This window comes from Thunnus albacares, chromosome 17 (genome assembly GCF_914725855.1).
Source record: "Thunnus albacares chromosome 17, fThuAlb1.1, whole genome shotgun sequence".
NCBI lineage: Eukaryota > Metazoa > Chordata > Actinopteri > Scombriformes > Scombridae > Thunnus > Thunnus albacares.
The window spans coordinates 1653707-1680048 of record NC_058122.1 but is presented as its reverse complement, the minus strand read 5'-3'; the positions used below and the strand labels follow the sequence as shown (position 1 = coordinate 1680048).

The window sequence follows — 26342 nt, the reverse complement described above, 5'->3', positions numbered from 1 at the left end:
TTAGTACAGATTAATGTTTAATCTTTACATACCGCTCAGGTCAAATATGACCTGTTTTTACATCTGTGAGCAGTAACAACACCCTCAACACCATTCTTGTAGCCACTTTTTCCAGAGTGACTCAGAATATACAAAATGGAAATATTTTAACTTTTGTATTGTAACTTTTGTTTTATTTTTGTGTAGCTGATATACATTTTTGTACATAGAGGCTGTTCCAGGTTAAATCTGACCCGTATTTATTAGAAAAAAGTCATTATTCAAAAATGTTGCATTCCTCACATTCAACAAAGTTCATTGACATCATAATGGCTGTTATCCTTCTCCTGTTTTAGGTAACATAGGACCATAACATAGTGAGATTGTGAATATTTTTTCTCCATTAACAAATTACAAAATATAATCAGAACCCATCATCACCCATTTATTAATGACTGATGAGGTATTTATGAATGAAAAATATATTGGTGGTCTAGAAATTTGGTATAGAGACTAATTATGAGGGATAATGTGAAGGTCCAGAATATGAACAGTAAGGGTCAACCTCCTGGTGGCCCCAGAGCAAAAGATAGCTGCTGAGCCCCTAGCTGATGTTGAGGAGTTGATGTCCTACATGTAAGCTGTAAAAACTGCTGGGTTACATGAATATAATATAATAATAATATAATAGTATTTCTGAGGTATTGCTGTTTAAGAATGATTATGAAATTTTTCAATAGAAACTCAAAGAATGATCAAATCAGGAGAATTCTGATTAATCAATTGAATATGGTCTGAATAAGAAAGGAAGTATTGTAAAAAAAAATAAAAAAAAATAAAATAAAAAAATGCATCTGTTCCATTGTATTTGTATAAAAAAGATCAAATGTTTTTCATGATTGAACAGAGATAACATTAATATTTCAGTGTTTTTTTCATGGGACAACTTAAAAACCCTGCTCTAAACTGAAGCCTCACACTAAGAAAAAGGCAATAAGACACAGTTGAAATGTCATCTTTAATTATCAGTCAATATATTTCAAGCCATAGTGTCAAAAGTCTTTTAAAATAATGTCATCTTTCAAATGACAAGATAAGCTGACCAGTGTCAATATCAAATAACCAAGATGCATTTGTGTAGAGATTTATTCTCAAGTATAATTCTTATATTTAGCTCTGCAATAAATAAATAAATAAATAGATGGACGTTCCTTCAGACTTCTTGTATGTATGTACATCACATGTGTGTTTCAGTTCCTTTTGACAGACATGCACAGATACAAACAGACACACCAAGCATCCTGAACCAGCACCCTCAGCATCTGTATGGCAGTGCAGGCTGTCCCATCCTTACAGGGTGGACAAACACCCCTCCCAGCAGCACCCTCTCCCCCCAGCCCAGCAGCTTGTTGAGGGTGAAGGTGAGCGGTGACAGCAGGCCCTGCTCCTTCACCTCAGCTGTGCTGCACTTGCGGTGGGAGGGACTTTGCTCCCTGTGGGTGTCCTCTGCCTGCCTGCAGGAGCCAGTGTTGCCCGCTGTCTTTGCCTCATGCCTTTCTCCTATCTCCCTCTTGTGGACAGTTTTGGATGTGGTGGTGCTCCTTGCTTGCTGGCTGCTGCTTGCTGGGGAGGAAGGGCGGATTCCCAAAGGGGTCAAAGAGAGGCTGAGGCTTTTGCGTTTTTCTAATAGAGAAGCAGAGCCTGCTGGGAGCTGTAGTTGTGTGGGCTTTGGTGCTGGTTTGACTGGCTCGCAGCAGCTCGAAGCAGAAGCCTTGAACGGCGTCTGGACTTCCTGCTGATTATGATTGAGAGTCAAATTAAGAGTCTGAAGTTTCCCTGACAGGGAAAGCTGCTGGTTTCCACTTCCATCCAAATGTGAATGTCTCTGCTGTGTTTTGTCTGTGTGGTAGAAATTCTCTCTGTGTGTCTGTTTGACCTCTGCTGAGTCGCTGGTGACATTGTTGGCCTGATAATTCATGTTCTGACTGGTGGGAGTATGGTTGGCACTGTCAGTGATGGATGGCAGGTGATTGTCCAGCTGCTGGATGAGGAGGTTGCCACCAGAGGCCTTCTGGCTCAGAGTGCCCTGGAAGTGCTGCAGCTGACCAAGGAAGTTGAAGTTTGGGGAAATGGAAGGCCGACGCTCTTTCACAAACCTTATAAGGGGACAAAAGGATGTGGGTTAGGGCTGCTAGTCTTTCACAGCTCACACAGTGACTCAGGTTGATATGTTACACTGGTCTAGTGCAGTCAGATAGTATCAGGACAGTGATCTGGTTTTCATTGTTTTGGCTCTTTTCTAGCCCAGCATGAGCAGTTGAGAGAATGGATGGATGGATCTTTAACTTTAAGCATGTCCAAATTACTTCAAATTCAAATTTGTTTCATTGGCATGAAAAAAATTAAGTATAGTATACCAAAGCATAGTGCACAATTACTTTCTGCCCCCTAAATTTAGTTGGCTGTGTATAAAAAAGATTTAAAAAATTAAAGAATTTCATCATTTTCAGATGATCATCTGCTTAGTTCTTGACAATTTGAATATAACAAAATACCATAACACAACAAAGCAAACTCTTTGGGCTGGATATTGGGATCCTTTTCTGAATTGGAATCAGTTCCAGCTAGGTAAGAATTAGAGTTTGTTAAAACACGCTTTTCAATTCTGTATAGAGATTCCTTAAAAGAGGTATGTTCATCCACTCAGATACTGAACATTCAGATGGACAAAAGAGGAGTGGGTTGCACTGCAGCAGCAGTTTGAGAAGTTTCTATGGATGTTGTTATACTTTTTACTAAAAAGACATGCTTTTATCAGATTATTCTTTAATAAATTAAACTATATTATGGCAACTATGGCAATCGAAAGCTGATTGCCAGCCAGGCAACCATTTCTGAAATGTATTGTTGAGCCCTAAGAGCAAATTTACAGAAGCATTTGAACTGACAGGAAAAACAAATATGCATTGATTGATGTATTCACCTGCAACTGTGCAACCCTTCAAAAATACAAAATAGAATAAAGTTTTTCCAAGGAATTGACTTCTATTTGAGTTTTTCAGTCAATTACAAACTGTAAACTGGCAGGCTTGATGTATATTGGAGGGTGCAGATAAGCAACCAATCACAGGCTGGAACACCCCTGCAAGCAGCCAATCATACAAGTGAATGAGTACAGTGTCACACTGCAATACTGCAGGACAGGATCAGTAGCCATTTAGTGCACTTGATACTGGCATAGTGGAAATGTGAAGTTGCATGAAATGGGTTTCTCTGTGATGTTTAGCATTATATAAATATGACTAATTTGGCCTACTTAATATTAATATCCTCTATTCTTAGGCCCTTGGATAAAAATAGAAAACTTTTTATAACCCTCTTAATCACACTGACAGATACGATGAGTAACAGCACAGCTCAGATCCAGCAGCAGTACCTGTAGGCATGGTCCAGGTCCATTCCCAGGCTGTACATGATGTAGGCTACAGCCAGAGCTGGAGAACGAGAGATTCCTGCTGCACAGTGAACCAGCACCGAGGCACCAGACGACATGGCTGCATCTGAACACACACCACACAGTGAGAGACAACAAGCAGCAGTTAACTATCATTCAAGTCAGCTGTTTACACCAATATGACCAGTATTTGGACTTTTTTTTTTACAAGGGAAACTGGACTGTCATTTGTATTGGAGATTGGATATAAAGCTATAAAATGACTTGTTAAGATGGAAGTTGTTTCTGAATGTTGGTTCTGACCAATGAAGTGTAGAGCCTGTGGGATCCAGGGCAGCAGGTCGTCCCATAGGGAATCATCAATGGGGATGCGAAGGTATCTGGAGCGGGGCAGGAAGGAGGGCTGGGGGCTGCAGCGGCTCACACTCAGCACGTAGGATATACCCAGAGAGGCCAGTCGGTCCTACACACACACACACACACACACACAGAGGGCAACAGAGTTAAATATTTGCACTCACCATAAAAAGGAAACTAAGCTATATTTTCTACGCTTTCAACTCATTTGGGGATCTTCTGTCTCTTGGTGAAGTGAGGTCATTGTATTCAGTCTACTGCTATGGTCATATTTCAGAAAGCCTAGAAACCATTGGTAGTATACCAAAGTGGTGGAAAGTATCAAGCACATTTACTCAAGCACTGAACTTTAGTACAGTTCTGAAATACTTGTATATCACCTGAATATTTCATCTTCTGTTACTTCATAGCCTATTTCTACTTTGCTACATTTTGTAATATATAATATAATACAATATAAATATCGGTACTCATTCAGCTCCTCCTCGACCAAAGACTACAATAACATGTCACGCATACATTCATGCATAAGGCAAAAACACTGATACTGCTGCATGCTGATCATTTTACTGAAGTAAAATTGTGAATGCAGGTCTTTTACAGGGAATGTAATGATACTTTTCTTAGTGTTAAAGATATGATAGACTTTCCTCCTCCACCACTTTGTTCTGCTCACCTGCGTCACGTCGCTCTCTGCTCCCAGGTAGAGCCGCGGCAGGATGACGGACAGCGGGGGCCGCTCTGTCTCTCTCTCTCGGGACCAAACCATGTCTGCAGCACAACAACAAGCACCATATTTATCACTTGGCGGCATTTTTTTCCGCAACTTTGATGACATAAGACTAAGTTGTTTCCATGATGCTCAAAATGTTGATCTGTTCTCGCAGAACGCAGGAACAGAGCAATGAAGTGGTAACATCAGGAGCACATTTCAACTGAGAAAGAACCAGTAAATAATAAAATTATGCTGTTTTCGTACATGAGGATAGTTTCTAATTGTCTCACACAAAATGTTGACGCTGCTTGTTTAGTAGCTACTACTCACTGTGAGTGTTGTGTCTGAAGGCGCCGGGCAGGTAGTAGTAGGAGTAGCAGGAGTCCAGACGCTTTGTGTCCACTGCTTCTTTCAGATAAACACAGTTTGTCCTCTGCTGTTGCTGCTGCTGCTGCTGCTGCTGGGTTCTCTGTCCTCACTCTGCTCTCAGAGACTGGCTTCTAAACGATGAGCTCATCCTCTTTCCAACAATAGATCTTGACTAGATGATGTCATTTTCAGCCAATCAGCGCCTTGCTGGACTTCCACACGCGCAGACGCAGCTCCGCGGTATTAGCGCCCCGCTCAGCAGAGACGGAGTAGAAACAACCTGGTGTCAGCCTCCAGCTCCGTGTGAAGCAAGCAGAATGTAGTTCACTGTCAGTGCTGCCTCATCGCCCCCACTGAACATCACTGTGCACATTAGAAAGACAGCTGGACTTTTTCACCACTTGGCCAGGTCTCTTGGAATGATTCAATACAGACATCGCGTGCAGATTTCGACTTGTTCTACAGTGTGTGTGTCTCTGCACCACTGCTCACCTGCATACTGTTTACACACAGGCTGAAGCAAGAGCTGATCGGTAACATACAGCCCATTTCAGATTGAGTCTTTGTTGTATTTCTGCATCTCCTCCAGACTTAAAGCTATAAACACATATTTCCATTTATCACAAACCCCAAAAAGGTTTTTTCTCTCCCGAAAACGAAGAAAATACGCAGTGCATGGCACCAAGGCTCCTTACAACTTCATATGTAGGACTATTTCTTTATTTTGCCATTAACTGTTCAGCACAGGGTGAGTCAATGTAATGTGGGACACCCAAGCAAATGCATCTATCTCTTCTTCTAACAACTGCTAATGAATAGGACTGCTGTCAGATAAAACATGTAACGACTTGACATATGTGATGTCATAGATTGGGGCCAGGCAATCTTCCAACAGGAAGTACTAGCTGTGAAGTCCTGTCAAAGGTCAGTGAAAGTGAAAGGATTTAGAGTCATTTAATCTGTCATAAATGAAGCAATATTGACAATTGTTATCAGATTGTGTTCACGACATATTCATGAATTGTAATGTATATATATTGTAATTGTATGAATTAAGGTGATTTGGAGCCTTTCAGCCTTCCAGTGTCCCATATTTCAGCCTGAACTGTCCCACATTAGGAAAAGCACATAATCTGGGACAATAAGCCACAAGGAACATTATTATATTTGCCATTTCTACTCTGAGTGTGATATCTGCCCTCTCTTTCCTGACATAAGTAGAAAACATGGTGGGGATTTCAGAATGCTAGTACTGGATGCAGATAGAATGTATTGGCTTCATATTGAAATATATGTGAAAAATATATGTGAAAATACACATGGAGCTTTGGCAGGTTAGGGTGATGGGTGGAATTATCTGGACTCTTTCTTGCTTCCTTTTCTCCTTTTTACATTTCAGTTTATTTTGATCTTATGAATGTCAGGTGGATCTCTATATAACACATCCTTTGGCTTTATAATTGTTAAACTGAGCAATAATTGACTCATTCAATGCTCAGTTATAATAATAATAATAACAAAAAATATATATTTAAATTGAACAACGTTACAATAAAGAACAAAAGCGCAACAATAAACTACAATACGAATACAACAGTCCAGTCCATCATGCAAAGCACATTACTGGTGCTTTTTTTAAAATGTGTTTGTTACTAAACCCATCTGTTCACACCTACGGTCACCAGACATGCAGATCTTTAGACTGTGAGAGGAAACCAGAGAACCCGCAGGATATATATGTCTCATTTCCTTGATGGCCATTGCGACGCTCCGCAGCTACTAGTCCGCTGAAACGCTTGAAAAGAAACCAAGCTGAAGACTCGCAAGAGAGCTATGGGGGGGTTGGTGTAATGTTTGCTCGCGCATTATGAAAACAACAGCCTGTCAGTGATTCAACTTTGATTTCATGGCTTTATAAAAGGACTTCATCAGAATGAGCATCTGGATCAACCAGCCCAATAAATGCCATTAGATTTGCACAAAACACTTAAGTTCGTTTTTGTCCCCCCCCCCCCCAAAAAAAATATAATAAATATTTTAGAGTTAAAATAATCAGATTCAAGTTTATGATTTTATTCTAAAGAATAATATAAAAATACAATATTATAATAGTACAACCTTTTCCTCAAATATTTGGACTCTACTCTCTCTATACTTTTGGGAAGGTGAATATGCTCAACACATGTCACCAGTCTCCTATTAGTGGGTAGAATGGTTGGTCACATTGAATCTGGCAGTGTAGACTACAGTACAGGCACTCACCCAACTCATTAGGCAGACCCATCAACACGTTGGTCCTCAGTCCAACTGGACCTTTTGTGTATCTCACAATACTGGAGACGAAGTCTGACTTCTGCCAAATTCTACAAATCTCAGGAGTTTAAGAGTTGTTTCATGCAGTCCCATACTGCCATCATGTATGAGAGAGACAGTGAAGACAGGAGGCGTCATGTCGGATATATGGCATAGTTTTACTTTCACATTTTTCATTACAGAGTAAATCTTAATTCTAACACAGGTATTGGACAGGTTTTTAACACCGATACATGAGGCTGCATTAGCTAGTGGATACTGCATAGACACACACACACACACACACACATACACACACACACACACCAACTCACATACACACACTCACAGAATGACAAAATGACTACATTTTCCACTACAAAGTTCAATGTCTTGTGATTGCCATGCAGCCACAGAATGTAATGTGACCATGTATCAGAAATGTCTTTAGGCTTTTTGTTCTCACCTGCTTACAGCCACACTCACATTCACACACATATACCGAGCCCCCTGTAGTTGTAATGGACAACTCGGTGTCTTACATCTGGTCCTCTCCCACAACATCAGTGCTTGTGCATGAGAGGAAAGCCTGGGAAGAGTTAGAAAGCTATGGATGCTTAAAATTGAAACATTTTGAGGTTGCTGAACATCTATGTGTTCCCAAACATTTATTGTAGTGGTTGTGTACACGTCAGATTCATTGGCATTGATCTCTTTTGTAAATACTTAGCTGTAGAAGTGAGAATATGAGTGTGTATATCAGACTGATCTTCCTGTCCAGCCTGGGAGCTCATACATATATTAGTGCTGGACTTAGCTGCTGCAGCTGTGTCTGTTCAGAGCTTCACTGCCTGAAAACTGTTATATCCTTTAAGTGTATCTCTTTATGCTCTATTTTGGCAGTGCACTGGGACTCTGGCACTCCATACAGACCCTGGTGCAGCAACTTAAGCCAGTACTGACATCCTCTGGAGCCATGATGGCTCTGAGATGTAGTCATCCCTGTTTGGGATTGTCTCATCCACCATGTGGAGGCAGTCCCAGATGCTTCCCATTGAATAGTTTAACAGAGCAATTATATACTCCACTTAGTCAGAGCTAGAGAAGTTAACCAGATGTACATTTGCCAAACCAACCAGTGAAATCTTCTCTCTTGTAAAAAAACTTGTAAAACTGGTTGAAAATGCTTACCATAAAGCAGAAATCTCACTTTGTGAGGCTTGTCCTAGATTTAAGCTTTATCACAAGTGTTTTCAAAAAGAATCTTCAGTTTTTACAAGAGAAAAAGACTATAGTGATGAAGACAACACGGTTGCTTTGGCAAATGCACATCTGATAAACTTCCCCACCTCCAATGAAGAGTAGCTCACAGATGCTTCCCGAAACTTTTCATTGAGAAGCTCCTGGAAGTATCTTCCAGGAAGTGGACGGGACGTTTCCAAGCGGCTCTAAAAGACAGTTTGAACACTGCAAGGTCTCACTGCTGTACCCTTCATCTACAGTCCATTCTGTGCCATCCTTCTACATGGGCGGCTTAGGTTAGATCATCACAGCCGTTCTAAACAAGCATGGTGGGAATGTCTCAGAAAGCAATAAAGTAATACACTGGCACATATTTACAGACACATCAATAACATAAACGACTGAACTAGTTCATTGAAATGAAGGGCTAATCATTACAGGGCTTCAGGAGAGGAATCAGCTCGTTCAAAAGAAAAGTTAAGGGGGGATCATGCTGGAGGGTCTCAAAGAGGATCCCAAAGCCTTAAGTGCATTTTCACTGGCCTGTTTTCACTGGGAATGCTTGATGCAAATGAATGGGCCGAAGCGGCAATTAGCAGAGTGCTGGACCCTCAGTTTTAACTTCATTAATGGGTCCCACCAGAACCACAAGGAATCATACTTATACTAGTGTGTGTGTGTGAATGTGTAGGGTGGGGGTGAGTGCAGATGTGCGATGAACAGCGTCTCCCATTTGTCTTCAAGGAATGTTCTACCAATTCATTATGTAATCTCTCTCTCACTCTCTCACTCTCTCTCTCACACACACACACACACACACACACACACACACACACACACACACACACACAGCATCAGTACTACAGAGCAGCCAGGATAGAGCAGAGTGGGACCCCAGCACAACTGTGGGACACACACACACACGCACACACACACACACACTCTCCTGGCCACGCACACACACACACACACACCAGCTACACAGGTAAACACCAACAAAAACAAGAATGTAGCATCATGTTAATAAACAAGTAGAAGATGAAATGGAATCAGAATCTGGGACAAGAATAATGACAATTATATGGCCGCTGTTGCTAACAGCGGCTGCTTTTTCCCTTATGTAGGTTACACCTTTTTTTACTCAAAGATTCTTTGTTGGAGGGAGGAGAAGAGGTGTGGCAGGAGGGGTCGAGGGAGAGGTCGCTGGTGGGGATGGTGGGAGTACTGGTCACGGTAGAAGTCTGGACTCTAGAACTGTTCGGCCAGCAGCTCGCAGAGACGCCTGGACACAGAGTCCTTGCTGCAGCGCAGAGTCAGGCGGTACATCTGTGTACACAAACACAAGGTTAGCAGAGCTGTTATTCACTCCAGGCCAAAAATATGAGAAGGGTCTGATTGTAAAAGAAAGTCAGGCATGCCCATCCTCAAAGCCCAAAGATTGTTAATTGTCCCTGCCAAATAAACAGGAAAGCTGCTCAAACTAAGGGCTGTACTCTGTACACATACTTTGTACACTTTGCTTACTGGTTGATGGCAAAACATGAATACTGGCTGTAACTGGTGCTCCTACATAGAGGACCAACATTTTAGAACCAAGACCAGTAGCAATACAACCCCAGTGTTTCCCCTATAATAGTACAGGCCTGGTGGGCCACCAGGCCAACCAGAGCCCCGCCAAGCCAATAAAATTGTTCAATGCAAAAAATAACACCAAATATCCATTCATTCAGAAAATCTATAACATTTAGGAGCCTCTGTGCAGTGCTGTTCCAAAACGCCAGTTAACCTCTGTGTCGTTGCCTAGGAAACTCTAGATAGCGTAGCTCCTTTTAAGGAATAGGGCAGTGTGTAATATGTGTGTGTAATGGGTGAGTGAGTGGTTGAGTGAGAGAACAGTGGGCGGAGCAGAGGAGAAGGTTAGCAGTAAGGTGTCAGTCTGGCAGTAGATGTACAGGACAGACTACAGTGTGTCAGTTAATAACAGCTACAGCTTGTCACGTCTGTTGTTTCCCCAACTGCTGGAATGGATCATCATTTGGGTTTGTGTAAGTGCACCAAAACTAGTCCATATGTGCAACTTGATGATCAGATTTTTATTTGAATGATCAATAAGTCTGCATGTTCAGTCTGCTATGCTAGCTAGCATCTGCAGATATCAGACTGATGTATTGTCAACACACAAACACCAATACAAACAGTGCAGATGAATGAATGATAACTTTCACTTTATGCTAAGTTGAAATATCTGCTACTTATTTATTTTTTAACTCTGCATTATGACAAAGCCCTTATTAGTGATGCAGGTCTATTATTATTCTTACTCAAATGTTTCACACATATAGGCCTAAAAAAATATAACTGTCATGTTTTAGTCTTTTTGCATTTACTCAAGAAAAAAAATCCTTGGTCCACAGTTTTATGATTGGAAAATGTGTTTACAGTCCAGCCTGTAATGTTCAAGGAAACAACAGTGCTGCTCACCTGCTGAATGCAGAAGAAATATGTTCCAAGGATAAATTGAGAAGCTCTTTATGCAATATTAGTATTTATCTGATGTAACTAGTTCAGGGAAGAAGACCTACCATCCATCTAGAGGTGTAATAACATGGAAAACACTCCTTTCTGGTTAGCTGGCAGGTCTTTCATTAAATAATATATTTCGAAACTATAAATCTGGCAAAGACAACACTCCTGTATATGCTGCACATTAGGCTTTCAAATGTATTTATCGTCTACAATATTCACTGGCCAGTGGGACACTGAGGCATAATCATGAATCTATTGAGAGCAGTTTGCAGTGAGTGTTCACACTGAGCCTGGGTGTTGTACCTGTGCCTGGGCGTTGGGCTCCAGTCTTAGCAGACAGCCAACCTGCTGGCCTTTGGTCTGGATCACTCCAGCACACACATAGTTCTCTGGGTTTGGATCAACGTTGTCCAGCAGGGCCGATCCTAATCCCAGTAGCTGCAAACAAACATATCACACAGAAAGAAAGTCATGATAGGATTTCAAACATTACTCTTATCTATACATAGAAATGTCTCAAACAGACAGGGGATTTTCCTTCAATAATCACTTTTTACGGTGGGTAAATTTCATGTAATACATCGAGTATTACAAGAGGCAACAGCTGTTGGACTCAAGGCTTGAAGAATGGATTTTCATACACTTTCATAACCAATTAGACTGAAGTATCTACCACAATGATAATGCACGACAGTTTTTGTTAGAATCACTGTTAAATATAGATAAAAAGGCAATAAAATCAACATCACTTGGATAATTTAACATGTTCTGTCCATGGTTAATCAGTAAGCAAAGATATGGAGCCAGTTCCCTGAACAGCCTTTATTATAGGGCTGCACAATTAATTGAAATATGATCACAATCTCGTTTCAGGCCTCTATGCAATCTTAGTTTTATGTGAGAACAATTCTGCCACACGTGCCTCATTTTGAGGCCACAGCAGATTTATGATCAAGCTGAACTATAGAATCATACAATAGCCTGACAGTCTGATTTGAATGACGTCATCATGAGCAGTCATCAGACTGTGAGGATCACAAAGGCTCTAAATAACTGCTGGAGTTGGGAGCTTATTTGCATATCAAACATTATGAAAGCCTTTATTATTGAATCTGGCTACAGGTACAAGAATAGACAACACACTTTGTTTATTATTGTTGAATGTAGCGTTTCATGCAGTAATGATCATATTGCTTTACCTGTCTGCATGAAGACGGTATGGATTGTGATTAATATTTTTTCATTAAAAAAGCTGTCCCTATGAATCATGGGGGAAAAAAAATCATGATTTTTATTTTGAGCAGAATCATGCAGCCCTACTTTAATATGGAGACAGATGTGGTTAATGCCTGCAGGAGAAGCACAGAGAGGAATGAGCTGCTGAATGTGGACATACCTTAGCCTTAAGTACTTCAGTGTCCATGCTGTGGTTGGCCTTAAATATCTTTTGTGCTTCTTGCTGAGGCCTGAGGAGAGTTCACACAAGAGACTTAAGCTTTACCAGGAAACCCAAAACAATCAACAATACTCATAACACACACACACACACACACACACACACACACACAAACTTACTGGCTAAGCTGTTTCCAGCGTTGGAAGAAGTCTTGCGAGGACATCTCAGTTGGCTGGAAGAACTTGTTGATGGTGACAGGTAGTTTGAGGGTCAGGTTCTGCAGAGCTCCTCCATATCTGCACAACACACACACACACACACACATGTTATTGCCTGTAGTCCCTTTTGGACAGGACTGATTTCTCTTGTCTCAAGTGCACAAGTATCACATGTTTCTCCTTTTACGCCACTATTATATAATACCTGTTGTATTTGAGTGTATTTCAGTTTCAGTGTGTTTCTGAGCTATTGCACATGAAGACGTTCAGTGCACAGTGTGCTTTGTCTGTGACCATGGAAGATGTAGAAGAGGTTCCTTTAACATGACTGGGTATTCAACTGAAACATTTGCACTGACCTAAATGTGTTGTTTGGCACACAACTGTCAAGTAGTGACAGTTGGCATCAAATTTCTGGTGAGATTTGTAATCTTGCTGGCTTCTTGATTTACTTGATCAGATAGTTCCTGACAATTTGACCAATGTTAGACAAAGTTCTTTTTTTTAAACATGAAAGAAAGTGGTTTTGTAGGAAAACAGGTTCATAGGTGTTCAAACACAGATACTTATATGGAAATGATTCAAATGATACCCAGCCTGCCATAGCAGTACTATTTGAAAACCCACATAGTTTGGTACAGCTGATCGATTCAATTAATCAAACTGAATCTCACAGAGTTTGAGTGTGAATCTGTAGTTTTTCAGTGCTCTGTTCAGGGGTTGGGTTGATTGTATGAGCTTACCTGAACTTGATGTTGAGCAGCGGGGCATCAGAGAAGTCAGTCAGGCACTCGATGTTGAGGACCTGTTGGATCTGGGCTCCTCCCTCTACCAGTGGTTCCACTGGTTTGGTCTGAACGTTAAGCTGTGGCTGGTTGTCAAGGATCATCAACTCATCATACAGACTGACTCCCAAACACCTCAAACTGTGCCTTCTTGAGTTACTGTAGCCCAGTCAGGTAACACTGGGATGATTTATAAGGTCTCCATTACTCTGTCAAAATGTTAACACATAATGACAACTAAAGGCAGTTGATTATACAGAGTTACAAGAATCATTATGATAATATATTTGTGTTTCTGCCACTGATTATTGAAATTATACAGTACTATTTAGATCTATTTTCAACAGAAGTGTACAGTGTAACAGCTTCATTAATCATCAATGGAGAAGACACAAGTCAGTTAAGTGAAATCAATCTAAAATGCCAAATAACAATGAAGCAAGATTTCATATGACTTGTTTTTGTCTTAGCCTCCTTAGTGAAACACCCCTCAGGTCTCTGCAAAACATCATCATGACTCTGAATAGGATTCAACAGATGATACATAGGTGATCATTTATTTCTTTGGAATGGCTGAATACCACATTCTTTTCCAGTTATCCCATTTGAAGCTTTGATGGTTTCTTAACATATTGAAATGCAACTGCAAAGAAAGGATATGAGACTGCAGTTCTCCAGGACAGCTGACTGTGGTGGTGAAGCTGGCAAACTGCACTGACGTCTTGTTTCCATAGAATAAGTACATTCTCCCTGAGAAAGACAAATACAGTCGTCAAAAGGTCATCTACTTTATTAAGATAGCTTGTGGTCTATGGAGTATTCAAGAGTGACTAGTTTAGCAGGCTAGTTAAACACACTAGGTCACAGGTGGCAGGTATGATGCTGAATCTCTATCAAACAGCAGCAGGTGGTGGAGATGCTGTTGTATACTTTCATTTCATTTTTTCACAGCTTTTAAGAGTTGGTAGAGATGGTGCAATCCCTTTACCATTTAGACTGATCAAGCTGTGTAAAAAGTCATTGTTGGTCGTGAAACAGTTTTTTCAGGATTTTGCTATGGTTTGTCTGGTTTGACAAATCGTCAAATCTTCCCAAAGCATGCCCATTTGTCCATTAAAACTCACCAGGCCACACCCACATAATAGAACATCTCCCTCAAAGCCACGCCCACAAGACCACACTCATTTTAACATGTAAACCCACCAAACCACGCCCACATATACATACAAACAGTAAAGCCACGCCCACTGATCAACAAAACATGCCCTCCATTGCTGCCCTCCATTTGGCCATGCCAGCGTGCTGCTTGTTACATCAGGTAAGGGCTATCCTCCGTTGAAGAGGGTCTCCCTACACATGCACATGAGCAGCTGATATGATGCTGGCTGATAAACAATGGATGATAATGTGAGAGAAGTAGCAGTCCCTGCCATTTTAGCAACTCTGCACCACACTTATCCTTTCATTTAAAGCAACACAGTGTCACAAAGGGAATATATTACATATCACTGACTGAAGTTTATTATTGAATAATGAGCCTGGATTCCAAGATACCATAATAATATGTGATTTGATGTTATTTATTTTCATTCAATCACAATTTTTCACAATCAAGATCAAAACATTAAATCTTATATTTGGATTCAGTGTTCCCATGTACAGGCTATGTTTACCATGCCACTCTTCACCTTGCCATATAAGCTGTTGATTCAGGTCGGCACAAATGCAATTTACCATTTTGTTTGCTGAATTTCAATGAGATGGAAACCACACCTGGTACCATGGCGGTCACCCACTAAACTACACCCACGTTAGTAAAAACAGACTAGGCCCATGTTGCTGCAAATAGAGTTGCGAAGGGGGAGGGACTGCTTTTTCTAAAAGTGTTTATAAGATCAAGCCCAAACATCCATATGCATATAGAAACCAGACAAACCACATCCACTTGACCACAACAACTATACCAAACTATGCCCATATTGTAACAAAACCACACCAATGTGTTCATAAACCCACAAGACCCACACTTGGTATAAACTAATGCCAAAACCACACCCATTTAATGTTGACACCCACCAAGTCTCACCCATTTGTCAACAAAATATGCACATGCCAATAAAAAGCTGTCAGACAGAGTCCACTGGGATTCTTCTGTGAAGACAACTCACCCAGATTCTGACGATACTCTGACTTGATGCCAATCTGTAGCAGCTGATTCTCAAACAGAACCCCGTTGTTCTTGCACACAAACCTGTAGGATGAAGGCAATTAAAGCGTTCGTTAACATTGAAACATCACTTTCAAAATGGCTATTCTATCATATCTAGAAAAACAACTGAACACCAAAACAAGAAAAAAAAACATCAAATAAGAATATGAATGAATCAATAAATAAAATACAGAATAAATATTGTTTGTTCCTGTCCGATCTGTGATGATTATGTGATTTGTAAATCAGGGTCGAGTACTGTATGTGGCTGTCTAAGGGTTTTGTGTGTCAGCTAGTGGAACATTATCACAATGGCGTTTGTATTTGTATTGGGACATCAGATGGGCTGTGCGGCTGTGCTCCCTAGAGCACCTGTCCAAGATATTGGTGACTTTCCTGTTCCCTGAGCCCAACACAGCTCATACAGTTTAGGTATATGTGGGCTTTACCAATATTTTATTCCCAACTTTGCTTCCATTACAGCTCCATTGACAAATCTGCTGTGGAAAGAGGTGAAGTGGTTATGTCTGAGGAGCGTCAGGAGGCTTTAGCTCAAGTCATGGCCATTTTATCCATGACCCCATATACGCAGACAGTTATGAAAGACCAGTTGCATAATATTCAAGGCTAAACAAGCATCAACAAGCATATTCAACCACTGAGAAAAAGACTTTAGCCTTGATGTTGTTATATATAGTATATCCTGGTTTACAGTTTGTAGGCAGGAGTGGATGATTTCTGTGTAGACAGGAGACACAAAGCTATAGATTGACTTGAAGGTTGAGGAGAACACAATCATCAAATGCAACTACATTTATCAAGATGTAATAAGTCACTAATCAATCAGTTTTAACTGAGCATATAGAGGAATATTCATTATTTTAGAGCTCAATGTCAAAGTTGTGGATTTTGCAGCGTCTCTAATGCGAAAGCTTTCTAAAACTCAAACCAGGCTTTTTCCCCAGTTAAGTGCTTATCTTAATTCTTTGACAAGAAGTCAAACCCTTCCTACAGCAAGCAGAGCTGCCAGCAGGAAAACTTATGACAAAGCTTACACGCGGAGAAAGACCTTACTTGTTAAGAAGTTCGTCTGCCTCAGACAGAGGGGGAGCAGGATCCTCAGAGGGAGGAGCAGAGCTGAGAGACCACAGGACAGCGCAGGGATGAAGAAACAGCCCACAGGACAGAGGAGGGATGGACACAAAATAGGCAACAGGGTGAGAAAAGAATGAATAGAGCAGAAATGGGGGGATGGAAAGCCAACCGTTCAACACAAGGTACACAGTATGATGAAGATTGGTTAAGAGGAACACAAGAGAAGAAGAAAAAAAGGATAAAAAGCAGAGGCGGTTAGTAAAAAGCATCCAACTCCAGTTTGTACAAAAATGATCATCACACAATGACAAGCATGTGCAGTAAGTATGTATTTGGACAATGTCTGTTGTTTTGGTTGTATACTCAAGCACATTGAATAAGAAATGAAACAATGGCTATTAGGGTTAAGTGCAGACTTTTAATATCCACACTAGGTGAACACTGTCGTCCAACTGCACTGTTCAAAAATTGAGACAACATATAAAACGGGCCACAATTCATACAAGGATGCTAACGATCCTAAAAGCATGTATGGTGTAAAGTCAGCACTCACTGCTTCCTTTGAAATCCTATGTGCTGGAGTACAGGGCCGAAATAAGAGAAATGATTCACTTTCCAAATACATACAAACTGCACTCTACTTCAGACACTGTTCACATATTTAAAAGCATATACATAGTCTACATATAAAGCTTGATGCCATGAACATTTTTTATGCAAAAAGCATGTGCACATGTGTGTGTGTGTGTGTGTGTGTGTGTGTTTGTGTTCACAGCATTTGCTTTACAACAGCTGCAGTACAGCATTGAGATTTACTGAGTGGTTACCATTTCATATGTGTGTGTGTGTAATGTCCTATCATAAGTAGAGTTAATAGTCAATAACTCAGGATGATGTTATGATGGTGGATTTTCTTTTGTTTTTTTTTATGGCTTAGCCCTCTTGTGTCTGAGTACATTCTCTTACTTGTGCACATGTTTCATGATCGTTTGGTCCTATCTCTGCACTGCTGTATGTTATTGGCACAACCATGTGCATCCTGATTGTGAATCCTGTATACAGCCTGCATACCTGTTGCACCACTACCACAAAGTACGTCTGTAACAAAATAAAAAGTTGGTGAATGTGTAGATCTGTAGAATTGATCTAAATGAATCTATACTGCTGCACCAGGTGTGCTTTCGTCTCTGTGCACAAGAGGTTGTGATGTAGTGAAAGCAGAGCGTCCCTCCCTGTATCACTACTGAACTGTCAGGCTGTGAGGACACTGAACAGGCTGCTGGTTAATTGCTGTCACATTTCAGTATGGAAATTCTGATATATAAGCTATTGTCATCTAAAAGTGGAAACAGGATGATTTTAATATATTAATAATTTCATTGACATAAATCATTTATGCACCTTGAGGAGACTGTATATCACTCCAGTAATAAGATACAACACAAGGAAAAATTGATATTCTAATTTTGTGATCCTGTTACATTCGAGAACAGGTGTAATTGATTGGTTGATTGGTGATCACATGATGTATCCTTTTGAAAAGAGCTTATTGCTGTTCTAAATGCTCTGATGTAGGCTTCATGCTGAACCACATCAGCTGATTTGTCAGCATATTGTTTGCAAATAAATGTACAAAATGTGCTGTTTTTGTCCTCTGGAGTGGCTTCCTGACTTTGTTCTTGGGAATGCAGACATTTCTGTTTTTGAGGCAGAGCACCCAACTGAACCTCAGTACAGGAGAAGCACACCCATTTCCTCTTACCAAATGATACATTACAATTAGAATACAGGTTTTAGATTTGGTTTCTCTGTGAGTACCGGGCTACAGACTATTAAGGCACTCTTGGATCTGGATGAAATGTTTTGATGAATGTTTTTTCAGTGGAAAGCGCTGCCTGTTCTACTGTATTGAATTAATCTGTTGGTAATGGGGGGCAGAACAGCTGATTGTGTTCTGGTTTCAGTTCGGAAAAATGTTAAAAGGCATCAAAGTACATGTAGAGAAATTCAGCTGCTTTTATGTAAAACTAAATGGCTCGTGTGTATCACACTACCCACTCACAATAGTTTATATTACTAATAACATGTTATATTAAAGAAAGAAAAACAATGTAGAGGTGCCATATTTGTATTTTCTAGCTACTTCTGTAGTTTACTACTGGGCCCTTACTCCGAGTCACCAGAACCCTCCACCAATAGGGAGTCAGAGGTCTCGGTGGGCTGTTCCAGATCTCTGTCAATGTCCAATCACGGTAGAGGACAGCAGACAGACACACATTCAAACCAAAACACACACACACGCACGCACACACACACACACACACGCACACAGGGAGATGGAGAGAAGGGAAGGAGAGAAAAAGACGAAAGACAGTCACATACACAGCAAGATATAAAGACAAGTATAGCAGACCTGCAAACCATGGAGAAAAGTCTACAATATCCCTCTGTTTTCATAGCAGCCACTTCACAGTGCCATAGACCTGAACAGCCTGTGCAGAGCCAACACACACTGTCATCCAAATCACTAGAGTCCCTGATAACTTCCTGTGCTGACAGCACTGTTAGGATGGTATCACCTAACTACGTTTACAATTCACTTATTTTGTTTGACTCTAAAAATGCAGCTGTGAAAGTAAAGGTGAAGTTAAAGGCCAAATTATGGAAGTTATGTAAATCCTTCTTCTTGCTTACCTTCAACAAAAAAAGAATTCAAAGTGTCACCTTGCACTAATGATTTTAACAAAACTTTACCACTTCCTCAGAGTGGAGTTTCCCCACACTCTCCCAACCATGAACAAAACTGAGATGACTCTTCTTGCAATGGCAAGCTAGCCAGCGAAGAAGACACAACATGTACATTTCCCTTCTCTTATTGAGAAGATAGCAGCCTCCACTCTACCAACATAGAGACGACTCTGATATTAACCCTAACATCTAGGAAAGTCAGCAAACAAGTCCAACTCCTAAAATGTTGGAGTAAAGGAACTTAACTGGAACTAGTAACTAGTGCCACCACTGAATTTGAAATTGTTCTCACAAACACTACTTAAAGAAAAAAGTAATGACATTTCTGTAACACTGATGTTGGATTCCCTCCTGGTTGGCAGCATCAGAAGTCTTTAGTCTTGCTTTGGCATTACCTATTGAACCTAATGTGCTAATTATTGCAAAATACGTCTGATTATCAACCTAACAGATTAAACACTAACCCAAATATTCACCTAAACTATGAGTTTCAAAACATGTTTGTGCACAAGCACGTCTTTTACAGACATAAAGAGAGGAGGGAGGGACATATTCAAATAAGAGGTTTTTGAACTTTTAACGCCTATCATAGTTTAAAAGAATGCAATTGCCTCCAGGTTGACAGGTCCATATTAGACAAAGATAGAGCAAAGAAAGACAGAGCGACAACCAACACGGACACATCACAACTAGTTGCATAGTAGTCTAGCAGCACACACACACCACAAGCACCACAATTAATTACATTAACAGTTTAAGACAGGAAACAACTGTACATGACAAATTCAGGGTGCTTCCTAATAAAAGCTAAAAGACCAGTTTTGCCTAGTCCAGTATGAGAGCCACTGTTTGAACAGTCAGTGCATTTACATGCACTTAAGTAATCAGGTTACAGTCAGCTTTCACGTAAACGAGAAACCTGGTTTCCATAATCGGTGTAGTGGATTAGAGACACCTGGTTTCTCTGGGAGACTGTCTCTCTCTCTCTGCCATGTATTCACGTAACCAAGTTTCTAATCAGCTTCTGACTGTCTGGATGAAAGGAGAGATTATTACAAGGAGCGATGCATCCTTCTATTTATAATCATTCCATCGAAAGTTGGACTAAAACCACAACTAACACAAAATAGGTTGCATAAATCTCAATAACTGTTTCCACAGCGTCTTCTATCACTAACCTGGTTACTTCAATGCAAATGTAAATGCACTGAGCATAGGCAGCACTACAGCAGAAATGTTGTCCAACTGATCAACAAAGTCACATGACTAGTTGCACTTTTTATGTTTGTACTTAAGAGCCAAGATTGTTTGATTTATTTACTTTGTTTACATCATCTTTCTCTTTACTCTCCTCATTTTAAAGATTCAGCATTTTGAGATAGAACTTGCAAGTGTGATTTCGCAAAAGTCTTATTTAATCTCTACAGTACTGCTGTCTCAAGCAGACACGGTCTGTTTCCTCTGGCAGACTGCATGATCAGGGAGCTTTATTGCAGCTCATACTGGACTTTGGCTTATGGTGGAGTCTACATCTGCTCATCAAGTTGACTTTTCACCTTAGGAAGCCGTCGTCATTCACAGCCGCTGAAGGTGCGGCAGGCCCTGCCTCAGAGAACACATCCACCAACAGGCTGCCAGCACTGGGAGGAGCAGCACCGATGGGAGCGGCGGAACGGATCCCGAGGAGGTCTGCTGATGGTGACGGGGTCGACTGGAAAACAAAGGACACTTGCAGTAAGGCCACTGAAATGTAGTACTTTTGTTACAGCTGCTGATATGCATAAAGACAAGTGAAAGTAACCCAGCACTTATGTTTATTTGTGAATATATGCAGGCCTGCAGAAAGTCTGCTTACAGCATTGGAGGCAGCCATGGCTGATGTGTCTGGCCCCCGGTCTCCTCCTCCGTTGAGCTCCCCACCCTCCCTTTTGCTGTCTTCAAGCTCCGTCACAGACACAGCACCAGGCCCCTTCTTCTTCTTCAGCTTAGCCAGGATTGATGACTCCCTCTCTGGGAAAGGAGGCATCTCCTCTAGAACAGTGGCCTGAGGGAACAGAGAGGACATTTATACTGTGTGTTTTCAACTGAAGGACACATCGCTGCTAGAATGCTGCTCATGAGGGAATTGTTGGATCTCTGTAAATTAAAGAGTATGGTCTTGATCTGCTCTATGTGAAAAATGCCCAGAGAAAACTTTTGTTATGACTTGGCACTATATAAATAAAACTGAAATTGAAAATTGAAACTGAAAAATCACCGTAGATAAAGCAGCACAGATGGACCACATGTTCAGCATGAACAGTACTCCAGGGCAGACCCTGCGTGGGACTGTTTTCTTAATCCCCCTCCTGCTGAATTCCTGACCATTACTGCCTGCTCCTTCAGTGTGTGTGTCCACTCCCGCCCACACCCGCAAACATTCACGCTGACCATTCACGCCCGCATGATAGAAAGAATTGCATCGATTTTGTGTCTTCTCCCGTCCAGCATGGAAAACACATGATTTTACTGTGTAGTATTGATAAAAAGATGCACAGCTGTCAGTAATAATGTAGCAAAATTATGTTCTAGTACATAATTACATTCATACCAGTGTAATAATTGGCTAGTTCTTCTAGTGCAATAAGTAAGCATGTTCTACGCCAACATTACATGTGTTGTTAGCTGTGGTTTGTTTTGCTGAGGTTGTTTTATTTTGCTTGTTTCCCCGTGTCTTTTAATGCACTGATCAGGAGTAGCGCTCCTAATGATGATGGCACGCAACTTGATGCATTACAAACTCCTCTGTTGCCTCCTAAAAGAGTGCAAAAGTAGTAACAACCGGCAGTTTCGCATAATGCAATATGCTTGCATTGTTTGGAGTTTCAGGTGAAGTCGGCAGGTTGCAGCATACTGAGCACTCAGCCTGGCTCTGTGAGAGTCGGCCTGCAGCGCTGTCTAAATCTTGGGACCCGTAGTTTATTTTTTGACCGCCCACTCCCACCCACAGCACAGTTAAAACCAGTTTGTGATGGGTCCCGCAGAACCCATGGGATCCGAATCCCAAAGCAGTCCTCTACTTCAGAGCTCCAGACTGTGACTATTTTTGGAGACGGTGTGATTCAGATTTATAACAATGCATACCAGTGCTCCTCGCAAATGTTATGTTATCATTCATTACTGGACGTGAGTTGAATTTGGTCATTATGATGAATGATGAAGAATACATGTTAACCAGTGCCAATGACAATTGTTTACTTAATGTTAATCAAGTAACATCTGGGAACAGCTCCCTGATTTCATCATGTCCTTCTTCATTGTCAACTGTACGCCAGATCCTTGTGTCTACACTGCATAACTACGTAAGCTGATTTCTTATCCAGAAAACTGCTTACTGTATATCAGTGTGATGAGAAACCTGATTTCCCTGCCAGGTATATGCATAACCAGGTTTCTAATCTGCTTTTTACAAGTGTGCATGCACATAACAAGAGTCTAAATCAGTCGGTTTCCACTGTTTAACATTTGAGTATTTGTTAAACTCACAAAAATCTAGGAAGGATTCAGGAAGCAGCGTTCTCCGGTTTAAATATATCAGTAATCCACACTTCCAAAATAAGGTTGGTGGTAGAGCTGCTGCATGTATACGCAGATTTACAGGTTAATGATTGCAACTGTATTTGCATACTGTCTGATCACTAGCTTTTGGCCTGTTGTATGTGCTTCCCTGCCATTGCTCTTGGTTGGCTTATTTTCTCAGTCCCACTCTCTGTGTCTGTAAGCTCACCGTATACCAGTACCATACAACAATCCACTACAGTAAACTTCTGAACAGGACTTTCAATGATTTCTTCAAAGAGAACTAACCAGGACATCGGTGCTAGCGATGGATGAAAGCTTCAGATACTCGACAGCACGTTGCTGCAGCTCCACGTCTGAGTTGCGGATCTGGCTGTCACAACGCAGCACCTCTTGGATGGTGGCCTTGGTCTCTGGGAACAGGTTGATAAACTTGATATAGGCCGACAACAGCAGGGCACGAGTCGGCACAGAGCACAGATGGAACTTGGAGTGGAGAAGGTTGAACTGGACCAGGGGGCTGGATAACAGAACAGCAAAGTTAGTATTCATCATTTCAGCTGTCAGCTTTGTGCCTTGGCAGCTAAAAAACCAACATACCTGGAGCGTGGGTCACCAGCAATGAGGTTACCAAACTCTCCCAGAATGTAGCCTCCAACTTTCACCATGTTCTCATGGCAGGCAGGGGCCTGCAAGGCCTGGAAGAGACAGTGATTCAAACTTACTGTTTTCCCAACTACAACAGTGCTGAAGACATATTTAATCTCCCCTTATTTCCTAAGAAATTCAATGTCTGAGTTGAACACATGACATAATGAGCAATTATTCAGAGAGATGAGGTTTTAAAGCTCCTACACTAAAGCTCCTCTTGTTTAAAATCTGTGCTCATTTATATGGTTGTCACTCTGGCACTCTGTTGAAAAGCTGTGTCCAAAGAGTCAGCGTGTGCCCAGATCTCACATATGACGACAGTGGGTTAAAAATAACCACACACAGTAAGAATGATCCCCAAAACCATAAAAATAGTACCAAGTATGTCAACAAAAAGTTGGGCCCGATACCAAAACTTCTATTTTTCTATAACTTGCTGTGTGAAATATAACCTTTTTTTATTTGACAAAAAAGCCAAAGTTCTCAAACTCTAAATGTTTTTAATACAAGTAGCCATACAAGAACTTTGTCTAAATAAAATACAACATAAAACAAACAAACAAAAAAATCCACGTCAGCTTTCAGAACTTGACAGTTTTTGATATTTCATAGATAGATATACAGGACTTTTTAGTCGCTAGCAAAAAAATATTGTCATTTGATCACATTCTATCAAACCCAATCAGCTAAATAATCAATCTACTGCTGCTGCCAAAAACAACATTTGAAGATTTCATATAGTGGTACCTCAAAGACGGTCTTGGCAGCGTAGCCCTGCACATCATCTCGGTTGATGACGATCTGAATGACGCGATACCACACCTCTTCGCTGACGTAATCCCCAGCAATGCGGATGAGGTTGAGAATGGTGTCCACGTACCAGGAGTAATCCACAGCATACTTCTCTGCAAGGATGGCCACTTTCAGCACCTATGGAACAAAGGCACAACTAATAGCTCAATCAGTTGGTACATTATTTTGATTTGTCCAAAATAAATCAGTTTCTATTCATTTTGGACACTAATGACTTAACATTTGGTTAATCTTTTTGTTTGTCAGTGTAAATACATAAATAAAAAAAAAAGACTGCTGGCTCATTTCTGATGTTGATGAATGCAATACTTCAATGCAGGTGGAGGAAACAAACCATCTTCACCATTTCTCACTTTACATATAAGCAGAAATATAGCCAGTCACATGTACGTAACTAGAGAGAGAAAAAAAAAAAGAATATAGCATGGCACAAAATCTTTTTCGACACACTCTCTCACACCCACCATCTCCTCTCTGATGGAGTAGTCTGCCGTCTCAAGATAGCTGAGCATCTCAGCTACGATCTGCTTGGCATTACTGCGATCACACATGGCATACAGCAGATCAGCTGCCCTCTGTCGAACACTCACATCCCTCTCAGTCTGCAAAGGCACAGAGAGACAGTCAGTGACACTCAGCTACTGTCCAGCACAGTAAACCACAGTTATTTTGAATCCTTTGTAAAGCTAAGGTGTGTTGTTGTGAAAATGTGAAATGAACATGTGGTGATTGGGTAATAGAGGTTGGCAGGATTGTGTCAATTGGCATACATCTGTCACATTTCATCATTTTATGATTTAATCAAAACATCAGTCAGGCATAATGTCTTGCTGAGTGACTGTCAAAGTGTGTGGTACCACCTTGAGGGCGTTGATGACAGTCTCAATGTGTGTCTTGACGGCTTCATGGGAAAACTCAGAGCTGGCCAGAGTACACATGCTCTCCAGAGCCAAGTAGCGCAGGTTAGTCTCTCTGTGTTGCAAGAACTGGCCCAGCTGGTTACATGCTCGCACCAGCAGGTTTGGCTCACTGTGGAACAGAAAACTTACATCACTGGGCGATATGACCAAAATGTCATAACCAATATCAGTCATTTCATATCCCGATAACAATACCTATCCTAAATTAAAATAAATGGTTGTAAAACTGTCATTTTTTTCTTAAATTACAATGCTAACTTCTTCTGAGATTAGACCCACATGTAATCCTGTAATCTTTGAATATTTTAATACCTCCAGTCATCTCAAGTTCCAGTGGATACACTGAAGATGCTACACTGTTGAGTTACTGGATGAAATAATATCCTTTTTCACAGTGTGTCAGCTGCTTGACTTTCTGTATATTTTGTTATGTTGCATTAGTCATGTTGCTCAGAATGCTCACCTGTCATAGTGAATGATGAGTGAGATAGCCTCAAACAAGATAGCGTTCTTTGCATTGGAGTGCTGCACCTTCTTGGACTTGGGTGGCTCCTGGGCCTTATTGAGGATGGTCTCCAGACACTCTACCAGACGGCCTTTGACAGCACCATCCTCTGGTGGAGGGTAGCACTGCAGCAAGCGCAGCAACTTGCAGGAGAGCCATGGTGCCGGGACAAAGTAGTAGGTGTAATCCTGCAGGTCAGTGGAGGCCGATGACACGATCTGGAGAATCAACAGAAATTTGTCATTAGCTCAGAAATGAGCAGTATCAGCACCGTGTAAGTGAAGTCATGTTTTCATCCAGTTGAACTACAGGCCCATTTGTATTTGGCTTGAAAATTAATTGTTTCAAAAGGCGTTTAGTGAACAGCACTAAAGTGCACTGACATTACAACTTGAACATTGCAAACTGAACTTGATACACTCTGATTAAAAGCAGGGTCAAAGATTATGTTGCTTTAGAAAACATTTTTAAATGACAAGACTGCAAGCTGTCAGAGTAAGGCCAGACAAT

The 26342-nt window shown here is 41.0% G+C and overlaps 2 protein-coding genes across 4 annotated transcripts in view; both read right to left on the bottom strand.

Moving 5' to 3' along the window:
* Nucleotides 1-978: 978 nt before the first annotated feature.
* Nucleotides 979-5015, bottom strand: si:ch211-195b15.8 (dual specificity protein phosphatase 16). Its single transcript, XM_044332481.1, has 5 exons — nt 4836-5015; nt 4467-4561; nt 3737-3896; nt 3416-3539; nt 979-2135 (listed from the first exon to the last, which is right to left on the bottom strand). Exons 2-5 carry the CDS (start codon nt 4557-4559, stop codon nt 1295-1297), a joined length of 1218 nt encoding a protein of 405 aa, XP_044188416.1. The 5' UTR covers nt 4560-4561; nt 4836-5015; the 3' UTR covers nt 979-1294.
* Nucleotides 5016-7326: 2311 nt separating this feature from the next.
* The window catches only part of ap2a1 (adaptor related protein complex 2 subunit alpha 1), a 29193-nt gene continuing 10177 nt past the window's right edge, over nt 7327-26342 (bottom strand). The window contains exons 6-22 of one of the 3 annotated variants that reach the window (XM_044330447.1): nt 25791-26050; nt 25268-25436; nt 24872-25009; nt 24342-24524; nt 23544-23641; nt 23232-23463; nt 21241-21429; nt 20942-21096; nt 18808-18870; nt 16617-16679; nt 15502-15584; nt 13994-14083; nt 13292-13415; nt 12510-12626; nt 12331-12400; nt 11238-11372; nt 7327-9734 (exon numbers count right to left, since the gene is read on the bottom strand). In XM_044330447.1, the coding sequence (XP_044186382.1) occupies nt 9657-9734; nt 11238-11372; nt 12331-12400; nt 12510-12626; nt 13292-13415; nt 13994-14083; nt 15502-15584; nt 16617-16679; nt 18808-18870; nt 20942-21096; nt 21241-21429; nt 23232-23463; nt 23544-23641; nt 24342-24524; nt 24872-25009; nt 25268-25436; nt 25791-26050 (2247 nt within the window). In that variant the 3' untranslated portion in view covers nt 7327-9656. The remainder of the gene's footprint in view (nt 9735-11237; nt 11373-12330; nt 12401-12509; nt 12627-13291; nt 13416-13993; nt 14084-15501; nt 15585-16616; nt 16680-18807; nt 18871-20941; nt 21097-21240; nt 21430-23231; nt 23464-23543; nt 23642-24341; nt 24525-24871; nt 25010-25267; nt 25437-25790; nt 26051-26342) is intronic. The other 2 variants (XM_044330448.1, XM_044330449.1) reach the window with 2 other exon arrangements.